General features: G+C 29.1%; 1 protein-coding gene across 2 annotated transcripts in view; it reads left to right on the plus strand.

Annotated features, from left to right (window-relative positions):
• Positions 1–13,643, plus strand: part of ome (dipeptidyl peptidase 4 omega) — a 183,180-nt gene extending 169,537 nt beyond the window's left edge. For both annotated transcript variants that reach the window (XM_035078449.1, XM_035078450.1), the window contains 6 exons: positions 1,820–2,042; positions 5,006–5,196; positions 9,048–9,242; positions 12,098–12,258; positions 12,679–12,890; positions 12,968–13,643. In XM_035078449.1, the coding sequence (XP_034934340.1) occupies positions 1,820–2,042; positions 5,006–5,196; positions 9,048–9,242; positions 12,098–12,258; positions 12,679–12,890; positions 12,968–13,060 (1,075 nt within the window). In that variant the 3' untranslated portion in view covers positions 13,061–13,643. The remainder of the gene's footprint in view (positions 1–1,819; positions 2,043–5,005; positions 5,197–9,047; positions 9,243–12,097; positions 12,259–12,678; positions 12,891–12,967) is intronic.
• Positions 13,644–14,022: the final 379 nt, after the last annotated feature.

A 14,022-nucleotide genomic window follows, 5' to 3' on the forward strand; every position in this document is an offset into this window, starting at 1 on the left:
GATTCAGACATCATCCTATCTACTTTAATGCAAAAAAAGGCTTTGATAACAGTGCGTTTATTTGAAAGAATTTATAGGATATAAATAAATTTGTTTATCAGTGAAGTTTTTTATATATATTTAAGTGTCTTTTGATGTACTATTTAGTAGAAAGAAAATTTAAACAATAAAATATTGACAATGTTAAAAAAGGCTTTTACTAGCATTTATATACATTGAATTATGCAGCAACTTTTCTCTGTTGATTTCTCGTGAAAACTATTTTCTCTTTAGACTTGAGAAATCCTAAATTTATAGGCGATAAATAAACAAGTTAAATAAATCTTCAAGTTGAAAGAAGAACAAAACTAATTTTTTTTTGAAAAATTGAGGCTTCGATTCAAATAAATCATTCTCTTTCTTACAAAAAAAATGACAGTTAAAGCTTTTATCCAACTTTAGAAACAGTTTGTTTAAAAATGTATTAAATTTTTCATTTATGTTTTCCAGAAAACACTGATAAAACAATTTTTAAATTCATCCAATAATTCTTGAAGTAGAGTATTATCAAATAGATGCATGTATTAAAATAAAATGTCATGAAATGCACTGAAGTGTGAAAAATATACACTCCATTATGTACCCATTAGAGTAAAATACTCATCTATATAAAAATGAAAATTAAAATCATGAATTCACTTAACAGAAACACCAGGTGCAAAGTTTATCCAATAGTTGAAAAAAATTAACATCAGAATTTGACTTGAAATTAAAAATAATTACCTTTATCCAAAGTAAATTAATTTCAATTTAGCAAAACAAAAAAATCCTAAAAATCTCATTGTTTCATGGCATTACGAGACAAAAATAAAATGAATATAAAGTCGTCCAATAAACGAGATATTTTTATTTTACTTTATTTGCACTTTTCACGGTTAAAGTGTTCAATAGAGGCGAACAAGCGGTTTTTAGTTCAGAGCGACTGAGTTTACTCGACCTTTTGATTTTCTCTTTGAAACTTTCCTAGAGTTCTCGCTCGCGTGAGTCCTTTGGGAATCCTGAAAATATCGTCGTCGCTACGTCGTACAATTTGTGGAATATGACCTGAGGGTTGTGATAATTTCTACATCTCAATGGACCATCGAACCTTGACTCTACTCGCCAGCTCAATTTCTAGGAAATGCTTGAAATGATTATGTCAGAGTTACAAGATATTGCTTTCATCATTTATTCAAATATCTTTTAGAGAAAATATACCTCTGGAGTACATCTTCTCTCCTCTAATATCTATAACATAAAAATATAAAATAATCTGTTGCAATAAATTACAAGTTTTGCTGTAATACAAACACGAAAATTGAAAAGTTATTTTAGTAAAAGCCTTGTGATGATATCAAATAGAGCAATAGTTTTAGCAAATTATTTTAAAATGGAAGAGTACTTAGGTAAAGGACTAGATGTCACCTACAAGTAATAACTGTTGATGATTTAGAGACTGTATAATACCTAGAAGTGATAACTATTGATACTACAGGCGATTCCGTATCATCAATTCAACCTAAATCAATCATCAATCTAAATCAAAGATTCAGCACATAACATGTGTTCCACTTTGATGCTGAGAATCAATTGCTATCGGTTATTGTCACGTTCCCAAACTCATTTCTAGTTTGAAATCAACTTTACTTCATTATTTCCAATAAAACTAATTTTATAATTTCATCATTATAATAAAAAATAAACAAAATTTAGCATAGAAATGTATTTAAATGTTTGACCATTGAATAGTAATTAAATTCTACCAAAAAAGCACTTTTAACTTTTATTGATTTTATTGCAGGTATTATGTGGCAACATTAGCAGATGATCCAGGACAACAGCACGTTTATAGACTGTCAACACTAGAGAAAGTCTTCAAGCCTGAATGCTTGAGTTGTGAACTTAAGAACGAGATCGAAGGAACATTCTGTCTCCACAATGATGCAGAACTTTCACCCGACAAAAGTCGCTATATGTTGACGTGTGGTGGTCCTGGTGTTCCTGAAGTTTCGATTTACAACAGCGTAAGTTTCACAATAAAAACTCCAGTCTCTCCAGTTACTTTGAGAGAATTGAAACGTCATAGGATTTTTTTTTTATTACAAAAGTTATATTTACTGCACAACATGATAAAAAAATTTTATTAAACTTCAAGATAATTGGGGGAAAAAAAAAATTTAAACATAAAATTTTCAGCATAAAGACAATTTTTTTATTTTGCTCTACTAATTACAGAAACGTAGTTACAGGTGTCAGAAGTATGACATTAAAATAAAAGATATTATAATCCTATCTGTTTTGATGTCAACGGAAGCGAAAATTTATTTTTTTATTTCTTTTGATCTTATAATGTCTTTTTTTCTGGAAAAATGATGATCCAACTTCCATTTATATCTTTCTCTTTGTCCGTTGAGTGCAATTTCAGACACTTGCTCGTTAATATTTCCCTTTTGACGGAAGCTTCATGGGTGTCGATCCCTAACTTGTAAAGTAAGGAAGACAATAGATGTGAACTATCTCCACTACATCCAGAAGTTAATCGCATTAGCAAGGACAGAGATAGATACTCTGGAGAGTTATAGACAAAAGTAAGAAAAAAATAGCAAATTCCCTTGCTCTTGACAGAGCTTTTCTAGACGATAGAAACTCAAGTTTTCGAGTCGCGTCTTTTCAAAGTGATAAAATGTTGAAAGAAATCAAATAAGTTTGTGTTTATAAAGGACTTGTAAGTCTTTTTTCTTTGATAAACTATTTATCCTTAATTGCTTACTTTTTAAAAAGAACTACTCCATTTTATCAGATTAGTTGGAATTAGTGATTCCAATTTTACTTCATTTTTTATTATTTCAATCATCAAACCATTTTATTGAATTTTTTAACAACTACAAGTAACCAATAACTGAATTTATTCAAATAGAAATAATAATCATTACTGACATATCTGATTTAGTTGTTTGTATGATTCTAATTATTGTAAATTCAATTTTCATTAAAATCAGATATTACCTGCATTCGAATATGACTTCTTGGAGAGCAGTTATGTAATGTGGACTGTTATTTAGTGAGATAGACTATGAACGTACATCGAAAGCTATTTAATCCCAGTGTAAATGATATCACAAACACGTCGTGGTTAGCGATTATTGGCCGTCAATGATGTCCCTCAAGACCAATTAATTGCCACTTCAATCGATCGTTTCCAATAGAGTCTCAGTACCCATTACTGTCGATGCAATTATTTTATGTCACCTTCATTTGTAAACCACTGTTATTAGTTACCGTTATCTTATTGAATCGACCATTTTATTGCTTTATTTTGTTGACAAAATTATTCTCGGGGTTTGTTTAGGGTTTCATTGAGAACTTTGTGGTAGTTACATGCACAATCATTCTCATTATCAGGAAGTTAACGTCTTTGTTACTCAGTTTATGATAGCATAACAATAAAATCAATTAGAAGTGGTAATAATAGTGGTATTATTACTTTGATAAATTTGTTTGGAAATAAATAAAATGGAAATTTTTGAATAATTAAGGAATGTTATATTAAAAAATTTAGATATTTAAAATATTCTGCTTCTCATTCATATTTTTGATGAGTTAAATAAATAAAAGAATTTTAAAATATGAACATAAAATATTTTCTATTGCATCCAGTGAGCTTCTATGAGCTTAAAAAAAACTGTGAACTTGTAAATATTCAGTTAATTTTTTTCATATGAAATAAAGTTGATTATTAGAACTGTAAACTCTTGCGTTAAATTGAAAATTTAACTGTTGATGAAGACATTTTCGGTATATGATCTAAGCTGTTTTTATCTAGTTGTAAATTAAAAAAAGCTGAAGTTAAAAAAAGGCAATTATATTCTGACGGTTGTATGTTGAAATGATATTCCAATAAATTGATGATGCAGGGTGAAATTTTAGGAGTAAAATTACATTAAAAATGACAGTAGATATTTATTGAACACAAATGTGATATAAAAATATTTGGTGGCCACAAAAAATAAATGTGACTATGCCATAATCTTTATAAGCTTTCAAGAAGATCTTTGGAGCGGAAAAATAGTTTCATCATTGCCTGTTTTGAAATATATTAGCAAAAATTTGAAGTTTTGGTCCAGTTGTAAATGTTTTCATTTTCACTTCAAGCAAATGATTATGTTGAATTTCTTTTTTAGGAATCTGATTTTTATTTTTTGAATAATCATTTTGATTTGCATGAATAATTGATTCCAATTTTATTCAATCAATTTATTCATGAATTTTATTCGAGTTAAGAATTTTTCAATCTACAATATCACACTACACAAATGAATCTGAAGTTTAATTAAAAATATATCTCGATAAAATTTTTATTGGATTCCCTTTAATTGTTCTGAAGTGAGAAATGTGAAAATAAATAAAAGTTTGAATAAATGAAATAGCTTAAATGACAGTATTGTTTTAAAGAATTATTTGAAATAGTGAAATTTGTCGTATTTTACAAAAGTTAATGTCGAGATTATATCACATTTTTATCACAATATTTTTATTTTATGAGTTTTTGGTATAAATTAACTGTCGGAATATTTACCATTGTGGTCATGGAAATAGAGAAAAAAATCATGACATGACTCGTAACAGTCGGTGACATAAAATTTGCAAACCGATAGCCAGTGCTGAAGGGAATTGTCCGAATACTGGTACTTCTCTAGTGTAAAACGCAGCATGAGTGAGAGAGCTATTGCAGGGGTGTAACAAGTGTTACATGTGAAAAACGTGTCACATGAAATTCAAATGTCTGCTCGCGCCTGTCAGCCAATCGTGGTTGCATACTCTGAAGGGAATATATGCAAACGCATTTGCTTCATTTTTTTCTCTCCTCTTGCTCCTCTCACAACCATTACTGCCAACGTATTATTTGCATGTATAACAAAATATGCAAAACAATTAATACAAATGACCATTCATCAATTATTTATATTTTTCTTATTTATTGTTCTAGGCCAATGCAACCAAAATACTTACATGGGAGGATAACAAACCTATTGCAGCAACACTGGCTGAAAAATCTAAACCAACTGTCAAACGCTTTTCTGTTCCTGTTCAAGGAGGCTTTAATGCTCAAGTTCGTCTTTTCCTACCCCCAGGTGCTGACTTAACTGGCACCACCAAGTATCCCTTAGTCATCTTTGTGTAAGTACTCGATCAAGATCTGATGATAAATCACTGTGCTTCCCACTACTTCTCCAGTAGTTCCAACTAACTTTTAAGATGTATCTGATATCAAACTCAAGTTCCATCGAAGGTTCAAGACAAATGAAGTGTGCATTAACTGTCTTAATCTGCAAATTTGATAGCTGCCACTCATGTTCTGTACTTGATTAACAAAACTTATCAAAACTTGCTAAAATTTCATAATTGATTTTATTCCGGTGGTTTACATATAAAAAAGCTCTTTTGCTGCTAGTAAATATGATAGCTAAAAAGATTATTATCCTTTCTCAATAGTATAAAACTTTTTGTTAATAATAAAAGGAAGAATGTTTTACATGAAAGTTAATATGATGCTAAATTAAAAACAAAAATTTTCATTCTTTAATTAATACTTTATAATAATGTATTATTTAGGTTTTTGTTTTCATCATGATGAAAATTGTGAACGAAAACAACTTCAAATTAGCTGCTTTTAATTTTAAACAACAGAATCAATTTTTTATGATGAACTTTTTTTTTATCAATACGATTTTTTTTCTAAAAAAAAAGAGCTTTTATATATTCGCAGTATTTAGAACACATCATATTTTTTCGCTTTAAAGCAAAAGAAACATTGATTTTCATTTGAAAATATAGAAAGAACTTTGCTTCTGACTGAATCGAAAGCTGGATTAAAAAATGAAACAGGAGGTTTTTTATTTTTTACCATTTTTCCAATTGAAAATAAACATGAAAGAATTTTATTTTTTAATTTGGCTATTTCTATCTGAAAAATATAAAGCAAAAACTAGAATCAAATGAAAGAATATTTATCACTATTTCAATCAATTTATCACTTCAATAAATTTATAAACAATTTGATTGATAGTAAATCAATTTCTGACAAGCATAAAAATGTTCTATCAGTTGAATGATAATAATAATAATAAAGAAGATGAAGAAAAGTAGATACAAAGCCATTCTATGGAATATTCTGTCAAGGGTAACAAGCAATATCTTATAGATTCTACGACAAGCTCTCATCACATTGGCACTTAAATGTAAGCTCACAAGTTCGGAATGCTTTTTTTATCCTGTCTTTTCCCATCGACTAAAAGCTCTCTTTTGCGAAGCTGCAGAATCCATTACACTATGACGATCAATCAGCTTTTAACGCGCAGCACCAGACCGTACATTGGCTTGGTGCAAACACCGACCATAAGGTATAAATACCTCAGTTGCATAGTGTGCTTCAATGGTTGTATATGTTCTTCAAGAGACATGATTGCAGGCAGTATTTTGAGAAGAGTAGCCATAAAAATTCTTATCCTTTACTCAATAGCACTCGAGCTATATACTTGTATACACTATTTTATTTTTTTTATTTCTCTCTTTTGTTTCTTTATCATGCTATTTTACACAAAAGAAAGAACTGTTTTTGCTATTCACGAAATGGAATTTACGTTTTTTGCTCGAAGAATTTGAGGTAATAAAAGAAATGAAAAAATAAATAAAGAATATTTTCGGTATTTTTTATGGTGGCAAAATGCGACTAAAGACACGCGTGAGGAATATAAAAAGATACTACTTTTTCCAGAATTCTCTACATACTGTACACTGTTTTCTCTTTACAAGTTTGTTACTTTCATCGCGTTGCCACGTTCGTGTGGGAAATTCACGACTGTATAACTTACCACGTAAATTCTAATAACATCTAATTTGTAGGCGACACATTGGTCTCAACTTGCCAGCTCATAAAAAACTTTTGCTACTCATGTTGCTGTAAGAAGGATAGTTTTAGAGAAAGAGTTTCGTTTAGAAATGGACCAAAGCACTAGTAGACTAACAGAAAATGCATGATAACAATTCTTTTTAGCACTTTTTTTTTTTTAATTTATCCTTATTTTTTGCTAATTAATTTTCAGACAATTATTTATTAATTAGATGAACAGCATCAATAATGGCAATAATTATAATGTTTCTACATACTCAGCTATTTTATCATCCAGAATACTTGTTGCCATTCAGGTTCTATATGACTTGGATTTTCTAATATACCTATCCAAGCTTAATATGAATAAAATCTGCTTCCAAAGCATTGTTTAAAATCAGAGCTGTTCTACTTTACAAAATGCAAATATTTAATTTCTCTTAATTAAAAAAAAATTCTATAATTTCAGAGTAATTTTACTCTGTTACCATCTGTTGTAAATAAGACAAAATTTACTTAATAATTTATTCAAACAAAATAAATGGAAATCATCTTTACTTTTCTAACTTCAAAGATTTATATTCTTCAAGACAATATTTGCATCGTATTCACGACAATTTCTGATAGCAAACGGGAAACACAAGTATAGAAGGGAAAAAAGCAAAAGACCTTTGCACAAAACTCTTCTTCATGATATCCTTCCTTTAAGTCCCTGTGGGAAAGACGTTCTTCACAAAACCTGATCCTTTTTCCACGATCGTGTGCGAGATTATTCATGAGCTCAAAGATAAAACAAAAAAAAAAGCTTGAGTAGTCTACGTGTCTTGAACAATTTAAATTTCCAAAGAATGACTCTATTTTTAATGTATTAGCAAGAAAATAGTGATAAAAAATACTCTTTATTTACTCATTTATTCTCATCATATCTTTATTTATTATTAATATTTAAATAACATTCACTTAACGAATAGAATATTTTCATGTACCAAATTGATACCACAAATCTTTTTGTCAGCTTGTCAAAATGGTTGGCTTTAATCTCAAACTTTCTGAAGTTGGTTTATAGAAATTCTCTATGAATATCAAGTACTTAGATCTTTAATTCAAAAATTTACTATGTGAGAATGGGATAAATTCTATTGTCAAAGACTCAAGTAGAACAAAAGTGCAGTAACTGCTGTTTTCAAGTAGTATAACTCAAGCAATAGTCAGCCTCTTTTAGCCATACACCAACAAGATTAATAAACTTTTAAAACATCACCACAAAACAATCATACATTTTAGGAAAATAAATGAATTGTAAATTAATAAGATTTAAAGTAAACAAAAATAAAATAACATTGGTAACTATTCATTTTTACTTGAACTTGTAAATGACTTGACTCTACTTTTCTAGAATACGTATTCTACATCGTTGAATTTCGAAGTAACGGAAGCGTAAACTTGGTTAGCAAACTCCGTAGTTGAACTTATTTGCTTTATAATAGCATTTATTAATAATTAACTGGATTACGTTAATACATAACACGTTTTATACATGAAAATTTGAATTAATTAAAATATTTTATCAAAAAAATTACTTCACTTTTGAAATGTCTTCATATTGAAATTTTAAAATGAATATTTGTTGAGCTATAAACTTTAATTATTTAATAACTAAAAGTTTATAGCAGCTCATTTATCAATTGAGTAAAAGATATTAAAGTTAAACATTACATAAGACAAAGCTGAATAATATAAAAAATAAATTACCCATAAAACCTTGTCAAAATGGATTTACAAGCTCTTTTTGTTTGCTTAGAAACCAATGGAAGGAAGATTTTAAATGAAATTGTTATCCTGGATTTTAAATAAAAAATAAAATAATTTCTTGTGATCAATAAATTCTTCCTTTTTATGGCAGTATAATGGAGAATAACAAGACATTGTTTAAAGAAATTATTTATTCCCTTTAAAGAAGTTTTTATAAAAAATTCAATTCATCACATCTTTTATTTTCCTTTAGAAGAAAATTATTCCAAGGATATTTTAAAAGGATAAAAATTTTATTTTATCTTCTTCAAACTGATGTCTTTACAAATAATTTTCTAAGAATTGATTTTCATGTATCTAATGTTCATGATGTTTTTTTTTCTTACAGATATGGAGGTCCAGGCACCCAACAAATTGCTGAAAGATTTAACATAGACTGGGGAACATATCTTGCAACTAACAAGAGCATAATTTATGGTGAGATAGATGGACGTGGATCTGGACTAAAAGGATCAAATATGAAATTTGCTGGATACAGAAATTTAGGAACAGTAGAAATTTATGACCAGATAAATGTCACAAGGTGAGCAGGTGATATTTTTTTTTGGTATAATTGAGTGACATGTAACTAGAAAAGGTAACTTTTCTTGCAATGTTGAATGTACAAACAAATATAAAAAATGGAGAAAACAAAGTAATCCCCTGATCCGCTACTGCTACTAACTTTCGTCGTCTAATCCGAAAACTCTCATGTCCGTTAAATTAACTTCTTTTTCTGATCTACAGAAAACCTAAGTACCCACGCAAAGAATGTTCTGTTCCTTTTTTACCTTTTTTTTTTATCTTTTTTACTCTTCGCTCTGCTGTAATTCTGCGTAAATTAATCGTTCTGTTTTTCTTCTCGCGAATCCTTCTCATTTTTATTTTATTTTTTTTTATGTCGTCACCTGCATTTTCTTCTTTCTCGTAGCTATTAATTCTCGTTGAAAAGAGTAGAAGGCAGATGCGAAACTTTAAACTAAAGATATAAGCTCGATTTACTATCAGAGTGATATTTTCAGGGGTAATTATCTTCCTGATGTTTCACGCCACTCGATCATGATGAAACGCATAATTTCTATGACTAGATGAGCATCCTCATCTACACACATACATCCTAGAGCTCTTTATGCTTTATACCCTTTTCGTAGCCTAGAGACTGTGGTAATTCATCCCACAGTGACGCTGGGTTAATCGTCAGACGAGCTGAACGCAGTTGTGGTAAACGAATTATGGCGAGCTACGTGGTCTCGTATATCCTGGAGAAACGCCTCAACAAATTTCATTTCGCACTTGGTACCACTCTCAAAATGGAATCTAGTCTTTCACCACAAAACTTATGCTTGACATTTAGGATTTTCCAATATCCTCATGTGAATTTAAATGCATTGATACATTGAATTATGGATACTGTGTTGATGCAAAAAGGATCGTTAACAGAAACTTTAAAAAAATAATTTATTCAAGTAAATTTCAACAACATCATCATAACTTTCAAAAGCACTCTTACATAAACATACAAGTAATCGAACGACTTATCGTGACATGAATTCTACGACAGACTACCGACTTGAACGACTTTCATCTCATCAACTACTCCCTCAAGGATACGACTTAGGTGCTATTGGATCGTAGCATTATCTGAGTTTACTTTGCCATGACAGTGATGGTGTACAGCCGTAAAAGACAACATAAGACTCACCTGATGCACTCCAGTGAAAAGGATAAAAACGTTTAGTTGATTATCTTTTTTCTTCATACCTTTCCACTGTTTACTTCAGTTTCAGACTTTTTTATTTATCGATTAAAAAAATAAAATGAAGAATATTTTCATACTTTAGAAAAAAAAAAATGAATTTCAACTAATCAAAAATTGTTTAAATAATTTATTAAATTTTATTTTGACTCTCATCATCATACTAGATGAAACAAAGTAGAAAAAATTTCTGCTATTTTTTTATTTTAAAAGTCTCTGAAAAGTTAAAAACATTTGAATGAATTTGAACACGATGTTTCAAAGCTTGTACTTTTCTTTTTAGTTTGTCTTTTTTTGCTTTTTTGAATTGTTTTTTTTTTTTTTTTAACTCAGTTATCAGTTACCAAAGTAAAAAAGTCTCTTTTGACTTGAAGCCTTTAAAACTCTAGAACAAACGTTGATACAACAATTGTGATTAAAAGAATGTTGAAAGTATCCTGCTTAAATTCTCAATCACATTGTTGATTAAAAATTGTTTATATTGTCTTTATTTAAAAATAATACAAAATATGAGTAATATTTACCTGTAAAGTAACTTTGTCTAAAACAAGTTGATGGAAATAATTGAATTCCAATATAATTGGTGATGCAGTAACATATGGCTTTTAATGTGTCACCTGAGACATTTAGAATTAGTTGGCTGCTGACTTGGCAATCAATGTCAAGTTTCTCAAGCCACCTGGGATCAAGAAGACCCTTGATGTTTGGCTTATGAAAATGCTAGGTACGCAGAAGTCATAAAGCACTACCATTTTCAAGATTTCAAGAAATATAAAAAGCCTTTGAAGCACAAACAATTTCGTATACGCAGCAACAAAGAGAAAGAGATACAGAGAGTCGATTCCGCAATCGTTTGGCTAACGTCCAATCTTGTGATTTTCTTTTTACCGGCAGACGCGACGCGCCAGCAAAACACCCGACATCCGGTCCCCAGGCTGCTACTTCTGGCTCTTTGCTTACTACTGCCTCTGAGGCAGGAACGAAGTCAGAATCAGAAAGTGGAATTGAGATCTAGACAGAAAAAGATTTCCAGTGCCAACACGTCGATCCTACATATAACTGAATTATTTAGACTTTTTATTACGATTTGAAGAAATAAAAAATGTAAAAAATCACAGTAAATCGTTGCCCTCCTGAGATTCATAATTTTCTGGATGATCAGAATTCAATGAGACATGTCGGTTGAGTTTGACTTTTTGCTTGTTTACTTTTTTATTAAAAAGCTGTCTTGAGACTGCTGATGTTTATCTGCTGAATTTGAGTGAATTTAAAAAATTCTTAAGGAATTGAATCACAAATCGTATCAAGATATTATAGAAAATTTTTTTTCTAACAATAATAAAACTATTTCAATTAGCTTTCTGTAGCTTTTATTCAAAAACTTTTCATTTAAGAATTTTAGAATCTATAAGATTACAACTTTATATCGATATTTAAAAGCACTAGAGATAAATAAAAATTTTCAAGTTTGTTAAAGTAACTAAAAATAGAAGAGCAATAAAATCTAAAGGAGATACAGCCATTCTCATACATAAAACTGAAGCTAAAAAATCAAAATAACTTTTAACAGTTCTATATAACTCAAAAAGTCGAGATAAAAAGTTTTATAAAGTAATAAAACTCTTTATGCATTCAATTTACAGACACTTACAAGAAAATTTCCCATTCATCGACAAAACTAAGACAGCAATATGGGGATGGAGCTATGGTGGATATGCTGCAGGCATGAGTTTGGCAATGGACCAAGAAGGTATATTCAAATGTGGCATGTCGGTTGCTCCAGTGACCGATTGGACACTCTATGGTAAGATTTCTTAACTTTCGAGGTCCTTGCAAGTTTCCTCAAGTGTAGAATACCAATTCAAATCTAAAGTATCTTTCAGTTGAAAGTTCAGACTGTGGCGAATGTCATCTTTTATTTAAAAGGTTTGAAGCTTTGAAATGAGAAAACTCATATTTAACTTTGCTTTTAGTATATCGTAAATTAAATTCAAAATTTATTCACATTGATATTCCATTTTTTAATAACGAAATTTTAAACTCACATATAATCAATGCAAAAAGAACTACTGAAATATATTTTACAATGTTCATTTCTGATTTTTCCAACTTATTAAAATAATTTAGATTGAATAATATTCATATTACTATTTATTAATAATTCCACTATCAGAAAAGTTTTTTGAATAAATTAATAAAATAAAATTTGATCATTGTTTTTCAGATTCTGTTTACACAGAACGTTTCATGGGCCTACCAATTACAACAGATAATTTTCATGGTTATGAACAAGCCCAGCTTTTGAATAAAGCAGCAAACATCAAATCTAATAGTTATTATCTTATTCATGGAACTCTCGATGACAATGTGCACTATCAACAGTCATTATTACTAGCTAAGGTTCTAGAACAGAAAGACATACTATTTAGACAACAGGTATCTAGTACTTTCAAACAGTTGGACATACATGCAAAAGGGGGACAACAGATAATCAATTGTTTGTGTTGTTTCAGACATACACTGATGAAGATCATGGAATAGGTTCAGCACGATTACACCTTTATCACTCAATGGAGAATTTCCTGGATGACTGTTTTAGATCATGATCATAAGACTGTTCTTAATGAAATTGTTAATTAACATAAAACATGATTACAATATTTGAACTGTCTTGTAAATAAATTACAACGTGTACAAAGCTTATGTACGATATTGTAATATGAGTGTTCATGTAAATAACAATTCGAAAATTTAACAGCCGCAGTAAAATCGATTTATATGAAAAATTTATAAACGGCACAGTTTTAAAGAGAAAAATAATTAAATTTGTTATCAATTAAAGAGCTTAATAATGTTGACGATTTATTCCCTATATTTGTGTTCTTAATAATCTACAGAAAAAAAGAAAAATATATTATTCAATTCGTACTTACTAAACTTGGTTCATAACGCACCTGCACTCTCAATAAACATTTTTATTAGTTTCTCTTTTTACTGTGTTATAACAATCTATAATTTATGAATATTTACTATGTTATTTTAAAAATCGATGCATTTATTAAAGAGAGAACGTGACGCGCATTTATATAATATCCGCGTTGCAACGAATCAAAGTACCTAGGCAATATCGATATTACAATGAATTTCCTACTAAAAATAAAATATTCAATAAGAACTTTCATATGAAAATATTTCTCAATTAATTATATGTATTAATCACTATTTTTTATTATAAATATAGCATATCTATCACATAGAATAATTAAGATTTAAAAAGTTCAAGGTACTAATATGTATAGAATATACTTTAGTGTAAATAACTACTAAATTATCATAGTTAATGAATTTTTAATCCAAGGACCACTATTCAATTTTAAACGAGAGAGTGGATGATAAAAATTTATTAAAATTACTGTTAATGTTTGTCGTACCACATTGTAAATAACGGATTTGATAATTGCAATATTAAACAATCAAATATAACTATTGTTAATAAACAAAATGTAATAGAAATAATCAGATAACTTTAATTAATCGAAATTTATAATACAAAACTTATTTAAAATTA

This window comes from Chelonus insularis, unplaced genomic scaffold (genome assembly GCF_013357705.1).
Source record: "Chelonus insularis isolate UGA/USDA-ARS -01 unplaced genomic scaffold, ASM1335770v1 contig_160_pilon, whole genome shotgun sequence".
Taxonomy (NCBI): domain Eukaryota; kingdom Metazoa; phylum Arthropoda; class Insecta; order Hymenoptera; family Braconidae; genus Chelonus; species Chelonus insularis.